Source organism: Anolis sagrei, chromosome 2 (assembly GCF_037176765.1).
Source record: "Anolis sagrei isolate rAnoSag1 chromosome 2, rAnoSag1.mat, whole genome shotgun sequence".
Taxonomy (NCBI): Eukaryota; Metazoa; Chordata; class Lepidosauria; order Squamata; family Dactyloidae; genus Anolis; species Anolis sagrei.
In genome coordinates, this window is record NC_090022.1 from 128905133 (window position 1) to 128923526 (window position 18394).

The 18394-nt window shown below is 44.1% G+C and overlaps 1 protein-coding gene across 5 annotated transcripts in view; it reads right to left on the reverse strand.

Annotated features, from left to right (window-relative positions):
* USP36 (ubiquitin specific peptidase 36) overlaps nt 1-15263 on the reverse strand; it is a 30322-nt gene extending 15059 nt beyond the window's left edge. For 2 of the 5 annotated variants that reach the window (XR_009630709.2, XM_060764361.2), the window contains exons 1-10: nt 14557-14715; nt 9737-10042; nt 9431-9646; nt 6656-6766; nt 4818-4920; nt 3853-3920; nt 3430-3500; nt 1454-1536; nt 733-844; nt 282-422 (exon numbers count right to left, since the gene is read on the reverse strand). Coding sequence is in view for 4 of the 5 variants with exons in the window: in XM_060764361.2 (XP_060620344.2) it covers nt 282-422; nt 733-844; nt 1454-1536; nt 3430-3500; nt 3853-3920; nt 4818-4920; nt 6656-6766; nt 9431-9646; nt 9737-9989 (1158 nt within the window). In the remaining variant the exon portion in view is untranslated. Of the gene's footprint in view, nt 1-281; nt 423-732; nt 845-1453; nt 1537-3429; nt 3501-3852; nt 3921-4817; nt 4921-6655; nt 6767-9430; nt 9647-9736; nt 10056-14556; nt 14717-15168 lie in introns of those variants that run through there. The other 3 variants (XM_067463844.1, XM_060764363.2, XM_060764362.2) reach the window with 3 other exon arrangements.
* Nucleotides 15264-18394: the final 3131 nt, after the last annotated feature.

The window sequence follows — 18394 nt, forward strand, 5'->3', positions numbered from 1 at the left end:
TTTCTACTGCTATGTTTTTTGTAGGCTTTCATATTTGCAAACATGACAAGAGAATACAACACTACTTACAAAATTCCATTGCTTTCAGTGAACGTTGAGCTTTGAACAATGTCACAGATTCAGAAATCTACATATTACACTGCAACTGAATTATACTGTTGCAAAAACTTATCACTGAAAACCCAGAGCTTCAAATACAAATAATCCCTTAAAGTGACAGAGATACTACCCTTCTGGCAAAGTTGCCCCTCTCTCAGTATCATTGGAGAAAGTATTCTTACCTTGACATAGCAGTAGTAATGCCCTGCATGGCAGCTGTATCCTGAATGTACAAGCACAGCATAGAGACCATACATGACAGGGTCACCGCTGCTCTGTGACATGTAAGGACGGATGTTCAGGAATTCAGGGTAGCCTACATCCTACCAAAGAAAAGAGAATAGTCTATAAGAATTTGTCTCATAATCAGGATGAGAAAAGCCATGCAGGATGAAGTAAACACAGGGAGTTCAAGGGCAGGTTACTTTTTAAAAAGATGACAATGGGGGAAATCAAGCAACCTTCAAAATTCGTCACCATTGGCTTAAGTGCTGGGACCGACAACATGTATAAGGCTGACACGGCTGGCTGACACAATATCAGCAAGACCTGGCTATCTTAGCTTTTTCCAAATGTTCTCTTTGGGGAGAAGGAACATTGCCGACACCTTTCCCAGTTTCCAGATCTTCTCACCTTGGTAATCTTGCCTCCACTGAAGTTGGCAAAGCGCTTGAGAGAGATTGTGAGGACATTGGATGCTCGATGGATAGTAAAGCGTTTACTGGCTGGCACTTTCTTCTTGCACCTGCAGGAAGGAGAGGCAGCGTCAATATGGCACACGTGCAGCACGGGATTGTTGGTGCAAGGTTTTTGGGAGAAAGATAAGAGGTGAACAAGGGATACTTGGCATATCCACTTATAGGAGCCATGCAGTTGCTCAGCTGCACCTCACACATGAGACCTTGAAGGACCTTGTGTAGAGGCTGCTTCGCTACAGAGCATCCTCCATGTGATTTCCTACACATCCCTCTGCATGCTGCAGTCTCCAAATATTTAGAGAAATGGCTTCAGGCAGAAGGCAGCTTTCCCAAAACTAAGGCCCTTTTGTGCTCAGTTATTCCCTTCACCCAATCTAAAAAGTGTCAGTGGTATTAATCTGTCACTGATTAAATGAAGCTAACCTTTCCCTGCCGCAATTTTCAAAAGCTCAAATTTATGTTTTAAGAGTGAGTCAGCAATTACAGAAGCGGCAGAGTAGAACAAATGTGCCTCATCTCATAATAACCCTTCCATTCTAGAAATATGCTTCTTGAGTTGTTTTCCTTTTTCTCCAAGGCATATTCAGTAAAGCTCATTGGTAAGTAAGATGGAACAGGTAATTCAATACAAAAAGCCAAAGCAGAAGACAACTCACTTGGCACACATGTAGGCGTTCTCCCCACTCAGCACATCTGCCTTTACAAATAATTCTAGTGCCCGAACAATGTTGGCAGCCTGCTGTAAAAACAAACAGAAGAAATTCAGACAAGAGAAGGACACAAGCATACAAATCAGCTGAAGAATAGCGTCACCCAGGTTGTTCCACACAGAAGACTACAAGACTGGCTTTTCCTGCCCAAGTGCCCTCCAAATGGCCTAAACTGATTATCCAATACATGAGGATAGCCAGTTGAGGGACACTGGGCTAGCCCATGGATGAGTCCTTGAAAAACTAGCATTAAGAGAAGACCAGATCACAACTCTTTAGATATTGTTCTATCCATCCATCTATCCCTTAAAGATGTTGCTACATTAGCTGAAATGGAGTAGCCCCCCCCCTTTGTATGCATACAGCATGGCATCCCTCTTTGCCCAGTAATGGGGGGTGGGGGGCATGCATCTTGGGCAAGCAGTAATTTTGGCATAGCTAAGTGTCGTTGCTAAAGCCTTCACGGTTACTGGAGGCCATGAGAAAGTATGCCCATAGTATGCCAGCATTTTTCTGTGGCTTCCTCTGATTAGAAGTTCAATATGAAGTATTTGAAGACAAACGCATAACGAACTGAAGAAAATGTGTACACATTAGCTAGTGTGGCATTTTCTTTATACTCCAGTGATCTAATTGTCAATCACAATCAACGTAAATTGCAGAAATCAATACTATAACATCTTGATATTCACTTTGAGGACAACTAAAAATGCTTAGATTGTTATCTTCCGCATCTTTCAATTATACTACTGTTTCTATTACATCTTCCAATGTATGCCCTGAAAGCTAGATGATCAATGTTTTAAAGAAAAATCTTTGAGATTCTTTGGTTTCTAGGAAAAATCCACAAGAAGGTGAATATATATTTAAGTTCTCCTCTGCCTGAATACAAACATTCCTAGAAGAATCATAAAGTGGGAAGAGACCTTGTGGGCAACCCAGATAATTAACAGGAGAACCGCAACATCACCATGAATGGAAAATAGCATTTCTGAAGGTACACATGGCTGGATGAATGGCTGCAGATGTGGTGTGTCCATATACCTCAACACCCATTTCTCAACAAGCCCCACCTCGGTTTTCTTCTTCTTTTTCATTTTCGATATACTGGTGCTCTACTAAAAAGTGAACGGTTACACATCACCTATTTGTTACACATTTGTGCACTTCTCAGAAAGGTAGAGGTAGTAACGATGTGGCCTTCCAACTGTTGTTCAACTGGCAATCCCAGATTCCCTAACCATGAGAAATGCTCACTATGTGGTTTGAAAACACTGTTCACTACCTTGGTACCCATGTTGGGAGAAATCTAGGGTATAAATTAAACAAGCACACAAACAGCACCTGGAGAACTGAACAATTCTTGTTGCTGTATAAACTGTGACTCAATAAAAATCAGAGATCACTACAAAGCCATTCATATTTATACATCTATAGCAGGAATAGGCAAATTATAATCCACATTCAGATCCATCTTCCCAGGAAACTGTGCCAGTCACTACTTCCCTATGGTCTCAGGAAGGGCAAAAATGTTTCTGATATTTTTGCCGCCAAATGCACTTAAAGAGGCATGGGAGAAATGCTCCTCAAGCCTTTGTCCCTGCTCTGGCAAATTTAGACTGTTTTCATGCTTATGGATTTATGCCTATGATATTGATTTCCTGGATTTCACGTACCTTATCTTATAGACTATTGAACTTTGTACATATGAACTACTGCTATTTTATACACCTTTTATACAGCTTTGGGGAAATGTTTTTCTTCCCTTTTGTATATGCTTTTCTACATAAACTGGACTCTGGTGTGGTGCTGGGTGAAAAGGGGTGAACTCAAGGCTAGAGTGCAACACATCTGTTACAGTATATCTTTTTAAAAATCTATTGAGCAAAAAAAGATAAAATGATTGAACAACTCTGGCATACCCTGATCTCCAAAGCCACGTCCAGGAAGGGGTCATAGGTGTCTGAAACGCTTTTGCACATGGAGCACTTCACTGCAAAGAAAGCAGAAGAGTTGTCTGCCTGCCCTTCACAGCCAAAGCTACCTGCCATAATCACATTCCATAACGGGAAAGATGGGACAGCAAGACTTCTTTTTCTAATCCAGAAAAACTCTCAGTGGGGGTCATTAAATCCCAAGATAACAAATATCCCCCCTTCCCAGCCTAGATTGAGACCAAAGGAAGCCAGCAGTAAACTGACCCAGGGCTACCGGGCAAAGGAAGACCGTCTGGAATTGTGATGTTATCACCAATGCTTAAAATACCAATAGAGTAGCAAAGGGGCCTCCTAGCTAAGCCTCAACAAAAAATAAAAAGGCTAGGTTCTACTATGCTTAATGCTCACCACGAGATCGGAGGTAGCCGCCGAAGATCTGATGAACCAATGTAGTAGCCTGGGTCTGGCGATCCAGCCTGGAAAAACAAGCATCAGAGTTCAGAATGCAACTTAAGAGCTAAGACACAAGAGCAGGCCAAAAAGCACACGGAAATCCTCTCTTTTCCTAACACGACCACTTAATTATTACAGACTTCTCCTGCTTATTCGATTATGTTTTATTTAAATTAAAGTTATTATGCTTAAGTTGCTCTTTATATATATTTCATAGAATCATAGAGTTGGAAGAGACCTCTTGGGCCATCCAGTCCAACCTCCTGCCAAGAAGCAGGACAATCGCATTGGAATTGTATTGGGTTTTTATACTTGCATTTATTGTTATTGAGGCATTGAATGTTTGGCTTTCTGTTTGTTGGAATCCAGGAGAGATAGGGCAGAATATAAATGAAGTTTTTTTAAAAAAAAGAATATTATTATTATTGGTTAGGGAAAAGGACATTCTAAATATAAAGTGAAAATGTTTGAAAAGTGAGATCCAGTAGGTTTTTTCAGCTTGCAAATTCAAGACTAGAGGGTTTAGAGTAGACTGAGAGTGGTGAAAAAAGTAGAGTGTTGTCAAAGGTTCTGTACGTGATTATTATTTACATCTCTACAAACAAGAGAACCTCAAAAAATAAGTCATGAAATAGTGTGTGTGTGTGGGGGGGGGGGGGGGGGTAGTGAACTTTTTTCCTTTCTTTCCCCAGTTCAGTGGTTCCCAACCTTTTAAATTTGTGAGGCGCTTTTAAGAATCAATTTCTATGCTGGAGCCCCTTAGGCTTACCCTTACAACGTAATGGTGTTTGGGAGTACTGTTATGGAGGGAGGAAGAGGAGATAGATAAGTGAAGGAATGTAAAGTAAAGCGATATCCAAACAAACGTGCAATATCCATGCAATTAAGTTGTATTTTAAGAAACAAGGAGCTGTCCATACTTGGTATAGCCATTGAGGCAGGCCTTCTGCATGGCATCAATGGTGTAGCGCAAGAACTCGTGAGCATCTTCCTGGCTGCCAAAGCGGAAATGACGAGCAATCTCTGCCAAGGAAGAAAGCAAAACAGTCTAAAATGTGTTTCCCAGGCCCCTCAACACAGAGGGGCTATTTCTCCAGTCCCAGTAAGAGATATCAAATGAAACCCATAAATTGCTCTATCTCAATTTTATGTCATAAATAAAAAAAACTCAGATTTGTGACAAGGAAATTCCAATTTCACACTCAGTGTAACTAAGAAAGATACTAGCAAGTGAAATGTATTATATGAAATCTAGGTGGCTGCCCTTGACTCTGGAACTCCCTTCTGTCCAGGAAAGCCAGAATGGCCCCCTTCCTGCTATCCTTCCAGCAACAGGCTAAAGAAGTCAGAGGGTGCTGTGGTTTTAGCTCTGAATATATTTTAAATCAGTTTTAAGGATTTTTAACTGTTTACTTGTTAATACGACCCCCCCTCCGTGCTGGCATTCTGGAGGAAAGTAAAGACATGGCTGTTTGAACAGGCATTTGACTAAGCAGTGTGATTGATTGACTGACTATCGGAACACGGAATATCGGATGACGAGTTTGGATTCTGATTTCATTGATGAGACCTGATGGATTTGTTATACTGATGTAGTGATGTATTGATATTGATGTTTAATGATTTGTGATGCTATTGCTTTTAAATGCTTAATGATTTTGTATTGTGTATACCTAAATTGTTGTAAACCACTCTGAGTCGCCTAAGAAGAGGCAGTATACAAATAAAGTAAATAAATAATACTTAATTCTATTTTAATGTTACTATAGCTTTAAGTTTAAAATTATTTTTCGTTTCATTTTACTCTAAGCCACTAAGTCTCTTTTGAAGAGAAAGAAAACTAAGTATAAATAAACATAATAAAAGGTAAAGGTTTATCCTGACATTAAGTCTAGTCGTGTCTGCCTCTGGGGGGGGGGGGGGGTGATGCTCATCTCCATTTCTAAGATGAAGAGCCGGAGTTGTCCGTAGACACCTCCAAGATCATTTGGCCAGCATGACTGCATGGCACACCATTGCTTTCCCATTGGACCAGTACCTTTTAATCTACTCACATTTGCATGTTTTAGAACTGCTAGGTTGGCAGAAGCTGGGGCTAACACCGGAAGCTCACCCCACTCCCTGGATTCGAACTGCCAACCTTTCAGTCACTAAGTACAGCAGCTCAGCAGTTTAATAAACATAATGATGATGATGATGATCCCTAGCTTCTGAAATGTTTCTAATTGCAACATGAATGGTTAAAGGGAGGGGGCACTTGCAAGTTGGCCAACATCTGTCACTATCACCACAGTACATCACTTCAAGACGGCATTCCAGCAATTTTCTGGTCACAACAAAGGTTTTTTTGTGGCTTGGGAAGGCAAAACACCACTTCTACATGCAGTTTTAATGCAGAAAATCACCTGGATTTTTCAAATTGATAGTGGACTGCTTGGGAGCTGTAATGTGTGTGACCTGAAGGTCACACTTTTGCCATTGTAAAGGAAGGAGCACCCAAATACCCCTAGTTTTATGACTTACACACATGGATCTCATGACATCATATTGCTATTGGCAAATGACCTACATACATCTACAGTATTTCCTTTTTTGAAAAAACATTCTCCGTCCTGCACAGTGCTATGTGTGATGAACATATATGCACACAATCTCTCTTACACACAAACACACACAGAATCTTTTGCCCCTCCAACCTATATAATAAGATGTGGTATATGCTTATACAACTTTTTCCAAAGGTTTCTCCGCTGCTTACTTTTAAGATCCCTGATGAAGGACACTGGCTTGATGGCATTGCCGCTGTTGGCGAATGCCTGTATCATGTGATTCTGCATAATACACATCATGCAAAAGCCTCCCTGGTGGCCTGAAAGAGAAGAAATCAGGAATTAATTCGCACTCATCAGAGCAACATCCGGCATCCAAAGAACAAACATCTATTTGGCAGAGCCAGAAAGCCCTGGAGGACAGCATACTGATCCTGGGCAGTCTAACAAAAGATGTTTGCCCAGTCAATATTACGTAACTTGCCTGCAAATGATGGCAGAAGAAATGCAAAGAGAAAGGTGTGTCATGATGCAAGTGCTGCTTTCGCTTCAGTTTCATACCTCAACAGTAATTGCATGCCCATCATGCACTAAAAATATGGGAATTTCTCTCTCCTAGAGACATCAGAGACACAGAACCTGCAGGTATATTCTTATTGCTTACATTGGGGAGCTCTCATTTGGCTAGTAAGGCTTACACTCGAATTGAAGACAAGCATGTTGTTGTATGACTTCCCAATCCTATCATAGTTAAGTGATAAATGCTTCCTTCCTTACACATCTGAAGAGGCCCCAAATGCTGTACTTTCTGCTGATCAGCTGTAGTGGCCATAACTATAACAGGGAAGCAAGTTAAATTTCTGAACCCTGCCCATAATTAAGCACGATCTAAAGGCACAATACAGCCAATGCTGTACTACAAACAGCTACTACCGACTACAAGTCTCGGACACATACGTCACCCTCCAAACAAGCAAGAGTGGGATGGTGGCTTCGTGCAGCAGTTCTTATGCAGCTAAATGCTGGCTCTCCTCCTTTGCAGCTGCTAACACAACCTGACAGAACTTCACTACAAGGATGAATGCACTGGCCTGTAAAGCACTTTTCCTGCTGCAAAGCACTCCTGGTAGTAGGGTGAGAGGCACTGCGTGTTAATTTGCCCTTGGACCTACACGTCCTTTCATCCAACTGCTGCTACCACAGGACAAGCTAAGGCTACCGCTTGCATTGACATGACACAAGACCCTGCTTATTGTAGCTAAATGCGAAGTCTTTCCTTTCAGCACATGTACTGCTAATAAAAGCAAATATTAAATTAAGGCTGCATTCTTCCACACAAAGAATAATAAAGTCCTAACAGTATCCTCAGCACTGTGACTTCTTCTTACTCTCATTATTTGCTTTCTAGTCATATAACAATATTTTCCTAGAATTTTATTGGTAAGATGTTTTATTCAGTGGAGGTTTGACATTGTTGTCCTCTGAGGCTGAGAGTGTGACTTTCTCACAGCTATACAGTGGATTTCCATAGCTGAGTAAGGATCTGAGTCCTGCTGCCTTGTGCCAACACTCAAACTACTATACCACACTGGCTCTATGATCATAGTGAAATCTTTATTTAACAGAAATTCATTTATAATGTCAACCAGCTTCTTAGATATTCTGATTCTTCCCATATAAGACATTCTGTTGAAGAACTTGAAGTATTAGTGGGGGTAGGTGGGGAGATTTCTGCTTCAAATAATACTATAAGAATAGAGCAGTACACAAAACCCTGGGGATTTTTACCTATCCCGTGGATGCAGAAAGGTTGTTTTCCACTCAAAACACATTGAACCATATTGTAACAGAACAGGAGTCTTCTGAGTATCGAGAACATGAGGCATATAGAAGTTTCTTATGCAAGATTTTGATGTGACTTCACAAAAGGATTATTTTGAAATTTCACATTTGCATAGCAGTGTTAAGTAATAAAATTCACCTGCATTATCCTGTTGCAGCTCTTGAGACAACCTTGTAAGGGTTGGGTCAAAGCAGGACTGAATAAAAATAAATAATAAATATGCTATTATCCTGCATGTTTTAGGTGGGAAGACTAAGGCCAAAAAGGATTGCCTTGCCTTGGCCTACCTGAGTAACACAGAGAATTCTGAAATTCATGAATCATTCATTCTTTCCACCTAGACAAGAGGTTCATGAACAGAGTAAGATCCGTTCTTTCAAGACCACTAGTTACAACTGTACAATGTATGCTCCTCTGACACTGCTGTTAGTTAAAGTAAAGGTTTTCCCTGACATTAAGTCTAGTTGTGTCCGACTCTGGAGGTTGGTGCTCATCTCCATTGCATGTTTTTGAACTTCTATGTTGCCAGAAGCTGGGGCTAACAGTGGGACTTCACCTCGCTCCCTGGATTTGAACCGCCAACCTTTCGGTCAGCAAGTTCACCAGATCAGTGGTTTAACCCACTGCGCTGCCAGGGCGCCCTGTCAGTGCTGTTGTTGTAACTGGGGCAGATCCACAAACTTATTCTCCTTGGAAGGCAGCCCCCAACTTCAGCAATCTCCTCTTCCACTTTATACCATGCAGGGCATAAGGCCAATAAACCTTTCTGTTTGGAGGTTCTTCTGCCACCATTCTTCTGCCTCTTACACCTTTTTCAGAATGCTCTACTCTTTGCTGTGCTGTTTAAATATCTAAAGCAATGAAAATCAATTGTGGCCCTTAAGCATTTGTCAGGCATGGGACTTCTAGAAACCGTAGCAAGAAATGATAGGAGTTACAATTCAACAACACCGGAAGGACCACAGGTTGCCCATTTCTGATTTCATTCCAAGACCAACACCCACACTTTTGGGAAGCAAAGCAATTCCTGCCTTCTCCACATCTAAAGACGTATATCAACTTGTGATTTGCCTTAGACCACTAGCTGCATCAATGAAACCTCTGCATGCAACAACACCCGAAGTCCCAACACGACACTCACAGCTGCGACTGTGCTCCTTGGAAAGCAGATAATTGGCGAGAGGGGGAGTGTATGTCAGACACTGCAAAGTGGAATTCAGAAAACAAGTATTGCCCAGGTTGTGGAGACCAGCTCCGACACGATATACCCGCTCCCATTTCAGGGAGAGACGCTCCACAGGGAAGAGGACTTTCTGTGGGGCTGGCACTCCATCTCCTCCCAGGACATGCTCAATGCCTGCAAGAGAGAAAGGAGAAAGCTCACCAACACCAGACATAACAACAACCAGTCCACCACCACCTCATACAGGTAGAACGCAGGACAAACCTTGCTTTCGGTTGGATCCCTCTTCGGTGCCCTTGTGCCGACTGGGGTTTTCTGTCTTTGGGTTCAGTAGAATGTACTTGCTTTTCAGGCTCTCTAGCTGGTAGGAGAAGCTTTTCGAAGCTGGTTCAAACTCAATCCTTTGCAGCAAAATCTTCTTGGCCGAAGCTGCCAACAGCTTGCCCAGCTCCACATCATCAGCAGAGTCCTTTCGCCCAGGCTTTAGGGCTTCTTTCAGTTTGTCCACTATAGGCATGGTGCATCACTCTGTTGCAGGACACGTTGCCCAGCCAGCAAAGGATTCTTGCCCTGAAAGGTAAAGCTGCAAAATAAATCATCTGGTATCAAAACCAAATGTTTCCACAATGATTAACGGAATCTCCTTGTCCCAACACACATTGGAAACAGAACCCAAGTACTGTACATATTTAAAAAATAACTTTATAGTCCTTGTATATTCTTGTGTGGTTCCTTGTCCTCTTTACTTCAGTGAAGTGGGATGTGAGTCTGGGATGTTACACTGTGAGTCTGCCCTCTCTTACTTTGAAGAATGCTAAGAAACTTACTTTCTTTGTGTGTACATGTAACTTCAACTCACCTGTTGACTTATAGCAATCCACAAAGCTCACAGGGGCCCTTCCACACAGCCATATAACCCAGAATATCAAGGCAGAAAATCCCACAATATCTGCTTTGAACTGGCTTATCTGAGTCCACACTACCATATATCCCACTTCAAAGCAGATGTGGGATTTTATTCAGCTGTGTGGAAGGGGCCAGGGTTTCCTTAGGCAAGGAATACTTACAGGTGCTTTTCCAATTCCTTTCCCTGAAATATGCTCTAACCATAGCATTTGGTATTTGTTGGCAGTCTCCCATCCAAGTAATAATCAAGGCTTACCTTGCTTAGCTTCCAAGATCAAACAGGATCTGACACCCTTAAGGTATTTGGGCCCCTCAAATTATTACACCACCAGTTTAATATTAAAAACAGTGAGTTTAAATTAAAAGCTACAATTCTTAATATTGCATTTTGCACAAGAAAACATAGCTATAAATTCAATTTTCAAAACAGGATATTCATCCTACTCCCAAGTTGTTTCATAGTCACCAATGACACATGCTGCCTCTTGACTACTGAGAAAAGCTTACAGAAATCTAAGAGAAACTGTTTTTCACAAGATACACTTATTCACTGACAGAAAGAAGAAATGGTACTTCCTTGAAAGCCAGAATACAATGTTTTTACATCTAAGATTTTTTTTAAAAAGCAAACTGCATAAAATATGAATCTAACTCAGCCTGATGTCTTCAATGCAATCACAGCATATCGGGTTTTCCTAAATATATAAACGTTATCATTCCTTGTCCTGGTGACCCAATATTCTCAACCGTGAAGCAAAGAGAAGGTTCCTAAGAAAACACATCTAAGTTTGTGTATACAAAGGATCGTCACCATGAAAAGACCACTCATAGGAAACAAGGCCTCCAGACAAGCTCTCAAAATGCTAGGCCGCAAATTGGAAACCAACTAAAGAGTTGCTGTGGATTTCTGTGTTCTTCTGAGTTCTGGCACTATATTACAGTTCACATGCCGCCATGTAAGAAAAAAAAAACACTTTTATATACAAGGACTGCTTGAATTATCCCAAAGTTTGAGCAGCGACCGAAAGAGGCTAATGTCCCAACAAAAGGTCTGGGTCTGTGGTTCTGAACCTGATTTGGCCTACAAGTCCCAGAAATCCCAGCCAGTTTACCTGCTGTTAGGATTTCTGGGAGTTGAAGGCCAAAAAATCTGGGGACCCACAGGTTGAGAAGCACTGGTCTAGGTGTTTCACCTAATGGAGAATTTGAAACATGGCTGCCATGCATGCTGAATACAAGAACATATTTTTGTAAGTGTAACAGATGTTGACTGAAAGACAGGCCCATCCTTGGTTCACCTTCTAGGAGAGTGGTTCTCAACCTGTGGGTCCCCAAATGTTTTAGCCTTTGACTCCCAGAAATCCTAATAGCTGGTAAACTGGCTGGGATTTTGGGGCTTGTAGGCCAAAACACTACAGGAAGAGAACCATTGAGCTAAAGGAACTCCATTTGGGGTTGGGACTCATGGTTAAAGAAGCCTTGCTTTAGGCAAATCTCTCTTATGAGGACTTTAAAAGAATATAAAGGAAACTTTCATCAGGAAGGCCACAAATACTATGTCAGGGTTTGATTCTGGACGTATGCATTGATATATATGGAATGACTACTGAATATAAAAAAAACAGGTAGTACTCCCATCTGGAGTAGATGGGACACTATGACATGGGTAAACAGCTAACTAGAGACCACCCAGAATTTCAATGGAGGCTGGTGACAAGGAGATTTCAATCCTATGGAGGTACTGCATTTCCTCCATTCTGAGATGTTATTTTTTCCCATATGAATATCTCTAAAATGGGGCACATCTTAGAATCATGGATGGTACTGTCCCGTTGGTGGTACTGAAATTAGTATGTGTCTTATAATTGATGGGAGTCTTAGAATTGAAAAAATGTGGTATTTACTTGGCAAGTACTTCTAAACCTTGCTGTTCTTGCCATCTTTACAAAAGGAAATCAGTTTTCAGGAGAAAAATACTACTAGCTCCACAGGCAGGATCTACACTGCCATATAATCCAGATTATTTGCTCTGAAGTGGATTATATGAATCTAGTAAAGGTAAAGGTTTTCCCTTGACATTGTGTAGTCGTCACCGACTCTGGGGAGTGGTGCTCATCTCCATTTCTAAGCCAAAGAGCTGGTGTTGTTTGTAGACACCTCCAAGGTCATCTGGCCAGCATGACTGCAGAAGTGGTGCCTATTAATCGACTCACGTCTGTATGTTTTCGAACTGCTAGGTTGACAGAGCTGAGCCTAAGAGCAGGAGCTCACTCCTCTCCCCAGATTCAAACTGCTAACCTTTCAGTCAGCAAGTTCAGCAGTTTAACCCGCTGCGCACTGGGGGCAGTTTATTATATATAATATTTATTAAATATTTAAACTATAATCCAGTTTAAAGCAAATAATCTGGTTTCAGAAACTGGATTATATATTGGTGTAGATCCAGCCAGAGACTCCCACAGCTGCATCTCTACATTAGGAGCTTCTGGGTGTTGTTAGGATATGGAAAATGGTTCTTTAACAAGGATACCTCAACTTCCAGCACTAGCCTGGGTTTATACACAAACTTCACACGGCAAGTCCTTGACAAAATCCAGCTCCTGGAAGCACTCCCTGGGCTTCACTTATATGTATTACCATGTTTGCTCACTCCCACCTTTGTGTTTCTAAGAGGGACACAGAGGACCTTGCATACTAGGGACTCATCCAGCAGAAAAACTGCTCTGTATGTACGGCAAACTCCGTCATCGCCGCGTGCGTCAGGCATCGGGACTCAGCTGATTCCTGCTGGAGGAGCCGGTTGTCAAGGACATGAAGGCTGCCCAAATGGCACAGGAGCATCACGGAGGGGTTGGTGCTGCCCAGGTGCACCTTAGTGCCCGGAGGGAACCTGCCTAAGAGATGCCTTCTGCGGAAGCTTGTGGGACACACACCAAGTGACCACAAAGGCCACAATATGTGTGTTGAAGAGCCTATATGTCAAAGGAAGGGGATGTTACAGAGTGGGCATGAAAAGGGTCAAGGAAACCACTTCAGCGCAGCTAGGAGCAGCAGGAGAGAGGTCTTCCTACTCTGCTTGGTTCTGCCTATCCAGAACCAAGCAGAATATCAAGCCTATGCCCGTCCTTTATCCACCAAGGAGAAAGAGAGACTACCTGCCTGACTCGCCTTGTTTTCTCTCCTTAAGGAGCCAGGCCCTTCCACAGCATGGATCCACCACCATCAGGTCAACATCCCAAAGGACTTCTGCCCATATGGCTCCCTTTGACTCTACACTGCAGCTTGATACCACTTGCTACTTCATCGCACTAGAGAGTGAATCCACTTTAAATCTGGTTTCTGGCTCCTGCAGAATTCTGGGATTTATAGTTCCGTGAGGCTGCTAAAGGCTCCTCCATAAACTACAAACCCCAGGAAGCAGAAACCGGATTTAAAGTGGATCCATTCTCTAGTGTGATGAGAGCCTTGAACTGCCCTGGCTCAATGCTATGGAATCCTAGGGCCTGTGAGGCACCAGCACTGTGGCAGAGAATCATAGAGTTGGAAGAGACCTCCTGGGCTATCCAGTCCAACCCCCTGCCAAGAAGCAGGAAAGCTGCATTCAAAGCACCCCCTACAGATGGCCATACACCCTCTGTTTATAAGCTTCCAAAGAAGGAGCCTCCACCACAAAGGCAAAAGGCTTCCATCGCATTAAGCCGCGGTGTTAAACTACATTCTTTCCACGTTGTAGATGCCCCCTAGGATTGCAAGGAAGAGAGGTGCAAAGGGCGCCCGGGAGCCACCTCCTTCCTTCCTTCTGAACCAAGGCCCAACTCAGGGCGCGCGCACACAGGCCGCATCTAGACTGAGCATTTCACGCAGTTCGGAGCCAGCTGAAACAACAACAAGCCCCCCCCCCGGCCCCCATGAAAGCGCGCGAAAGGGAGCCCTCTCTGGTTTGGTGGGTTTGAGGGGTGCGAGGGTTTCCTAGGAAAGTGAAACCAAGGCCGAAAAGGGAAAGGGGGAAAGACATTCCACCCAAAAGTACCCCCACCCCCACGCTCTCCGTTTACCGCACTTGACGCAGGGAGGAGGAGGGGGGGGAATTGGGGCTGGAGAGAGGGGGCGGGGGACTTTGGTCCTTCTCCCCCCCCCCCCCACCCGCGGGTCCCTGGCGGGTTGCCCCACTCACTCACCGGCGGGGGTCGTGCAGGGCCCGCTCCCTCCTGGCGCGCGCCCACGTGGCCGGCCTCCCTGGCCCGGGATCCGGAGGGAGAGGAAGAAGCGGCGCAGCGCGGGCTCCGCTAGGCCCAAGGAGGCGGGCGGACAGCAGCGCCCCGCCCAGCTCGCCCGCCTCTGACGCAGGCCGAGGAGGAAGGCAAGGCAAGGCAGCTCTTTTTTCCCTCTCTCCCAGGCGCGCGCGCTTGCTCGCGCTCGCTCTCGCGCTCGCTCACCCCAAAGCCCTCGCTGAGGAGCCCCCTTGCCGCCGTTTAAAGGCGCGCGGGTGGGGGGGGGGGGTGTCTTCCAGGAAGGGAAGCGAATGCTTCTTCCTCTCCTTCCTCCGCCTGTGGCCCCTGCGTGGGTGCACGCGGATCCCCAGCAGGGGAAGGGGAGGAGGAGGAGGAGCCTGGCGCGTGATAAGGAGGAGGAAGCGGATTAAGGAGCCCGAAAACCGCAGTGTCCCGCAGAGAAGGGAGAGCGCTTCCTGCCACGTGCCTCTCGCCCAGAAGCAGCGAAAACAAGGCTTCTTTGGCCTCGGAGGCCCCCACCCACGCTGCCATGTCATGCAGTTGGAAACGGTATCATACCCCCAGTGTGGACTCCTAGGCTTAGACTGCATTAGATGGTCGGGTTAGGCTCCAATAACGCAGTCTAATTGCAGTATAGGCTGGCGATTATTACGCCTCATCTCACTAGAGAGAGAAAAAAATCCGGTTTCTGCCTCCTGCAGAATTCTGGACCTTGTAGTTTAGGGAGGGGCCTTTAACAGCCTCATTAAACTACAAATCCCAGAATTCTGCAGGAGGCAGAGACCAGATTTTATGTGGATTTTTTGTAGTGATGAAATATATAATACAATTTAGCTATGTAGCCTCGTTATATTATATAGGAGCGCCTGGTGGAGCAAAGGGTTAAACCCTTGTGCCGGCTTAACTGAAGACTGACAGGGCATAGGTTCGAATCCGGGAAGAGCACGGATGAGCTCCCTCTGTCAGCTCCAGCTTCCCATGTGTGGAAATGAGAGAAGCCTCCCACAAGGATGGTAAAACATCAAAACATCCGGGCGTCCCCTGGGCAACCTCCTTGCAGACGGCCAAATCTCACACACCAGACTTCTGACACGGAAAAAAAGACCGCAGTTTGACACCACTGTAGCAGCTTTGCCTCAATGCAGTGGGAACCTGGGAGTGTTTGGAAGAGAAGGCTCAAGATAGCTTATGAAACTACAACTCCCAGGATTCCGTAGCACTGAGCCTTGGCATCCCAAGGGCTGTCCAACACCATTCCTTCTCCAGCAGCTGTTGAGAGCCCCTCCCATCACCTTCAGCTGGTCATTGAGTGGGTGGGAGGGAGGGAGGGACACAGCTCCGCCATGGCTTATGTATGACATCTTATTTATCTTTTGTAGATTGTCAGCCTGAGGACAAATTCACATTTTGTAAGCAGCTCTGGATTCTTTTTTTTTTTCCGTGTCAAGAGTGATTTGAGAAACTGCAAGTTGCTTTTGGTGCAAGAGAATTGGCTGTCTGCAAGGACGTTGCCCAGGAGATGCCTGGATGTTTTTGACGTTTTACCATCCTTGTAGGAAGCTTCTCTCCTGTCCCCACATTGGGAGCTGGAGCTGACAGAGGGAGCTCAACCCGCTCTTTCAAGATTCAAACTACTGACTTGTTGGTCAGCAGTCTTGCCAGCACAAGGGTTTCACCCATTGCATCACCAGGGGCTCCAGCAACTGTGTGTGCCTTTTTGGCTTAAGAGCAGGGTAAACATTCTCTAAATACATGCATACATACATAACATTCTTCAATGTAGATGCACCCAAAGCTGCAACTGAAAACAGCACAAGTGAAGAAGGATTTCCTTAAACATAGCTTCAATTTCACTTCCTAGATCTGACTACACTTTTCTGTTGCAAAACAGCCATTTGGGGAGGGTGCGGGGTTCAAAACAGTTGCAAATGGCCAGATTTTGGTGGTGTTTTGGTCAATTTTCAGTCATTTTGATGGTGTTTAGTTTTATGTCTCTTATAACAGGCTGTGTTTTTTTTACTTAATTTTAGTTTTTAAAGTTATAATTCATGTTTATATGTTGGGTTGTTTACATTTTGTTGTTCATTCATTCAGTCACTTCCAACTCTTCATGACCTCATGGACCAGCCCACACCAGAGCTCCCTGTCGGCCATGGCCACCCCCAGCTCCTTCAAGGTCAAGCCAGTCACTTCAAGGATGCCATCCATTCATCTTGCCCTTAGTCGGCCCCTCTTCCTTTTTCCTTCCATTTTCCCCAGCATCATTGTCTTCTCTAAGCTTTCCTTTCTTCTCATGATGTGGCCAAAGTACTTCATCTTTGCCTCTAATATCCTTCCCTCCAATGAGCAGTCAGGCTTTATTTCCTGGAATATGGACTGGTTGGATCTTCTTGCGGTCCAAGGCACTCTCAGCACTTTCCTCCAATACCACAGTTCAAAAGCATCTATCTTCCTTCGCACAGTCTTCCTTATGGTCTAGCTCTCACATCCATAACCTACAATGGGGAATGCCATTACTTTTACTATGCGGATCTTCGTTGCCAGTGTGATGTCTCTATTCTTCACTATCTTATCGAGATTGGTCATTGCTCTCCTCCCAAGAAGTAAGCGTCCCAAGAAGTAAGTGTCCTTTTGTTAGTATGGATATATTGTTGTATTCGGTCATTGAATGTTTGCCTTTTATGTTTGGAATCTGCCCTGAGTCCCTTTGGGGAGATAGAGCGGAATATAAAAAAAGTTTGTTGTTGTTGCTGTTGTGTCTGTCTTAAAATTGGAGGATCTGGGGACTTTGAGGGAACCCTAGAGAGAATTGGATCCACATATGGATCACTGTCCGTACTTTCTCTTTAGCCGTTCAGTCAGTCCCCCTCCCAAATCTTTTTCATGTGGGTGGCAGGAAGAATATGAACCTAGCACACATTTGGTGGCTCTTACCTTTCCAAAGATCCTATCAATCCTCTTGGGCTGTGTGCACGGGAAAATATGCATCACAACTTCACAGGTGGGGCCAAGGAACATTGACTGGGGCCTTTATCAGTAGGAATGTAAGATTAGATCGGAATGATTTTGTTTTTGAAGTACTGAGCAAATTATTTACAGTGGGTTCGTGAAAGGTTTTGATTCTTTTCTTGGTTGTTCTGCTAGACCAGTGGTTCTCAACCCAACCTTCCTAATGCCGCAACCCCTGAATAGAGTTCCTCATGTTGTGGTGACCCCCAACCATAAAATTATTTTCATTGCTACTTTGTAACAGTAATTTTGCTACTGTTATGAATCGTAATGTAAATATCTGATATGCAGGGTGTATTTTCATTCATGGGACCAAATTTGGCACAAATAATCGAGACGCCCAAATTTGAATACTGGTGGAGTTGGGGTGGGGGTGGATTATGTCATTTGGGAGTTGTAGTTGCTGGGATTTATAGTTAACCTACACTCAAGAGCATTCTGAACTCCACCCACGATGGAATTGAACCAAACTTGGCTCACAGAACTCCCATGACCAACAGAAAATACTGGAAGGGTTTGGTGGGCATTGACATTGAGTTTTGGAGTTGTAGTTCAGTGCTCTCCAAAGAGAGCACTGCAGACCAGAGAGCACTGCAGATTCAAACAATGATGGATCTAGATCAGGGATCCTCAAACTAAGGCCCAGGGGCCAGATGTGGCCCTCCAAGGTCATTTACCCGGCCCTTGCTCAGGGTCAACCTAAGTCTGAAACGACTTGAAAGCATCCAACAACAACAACAACAATAATCCTATCTCATCAGCAAAAAAGCAGGCC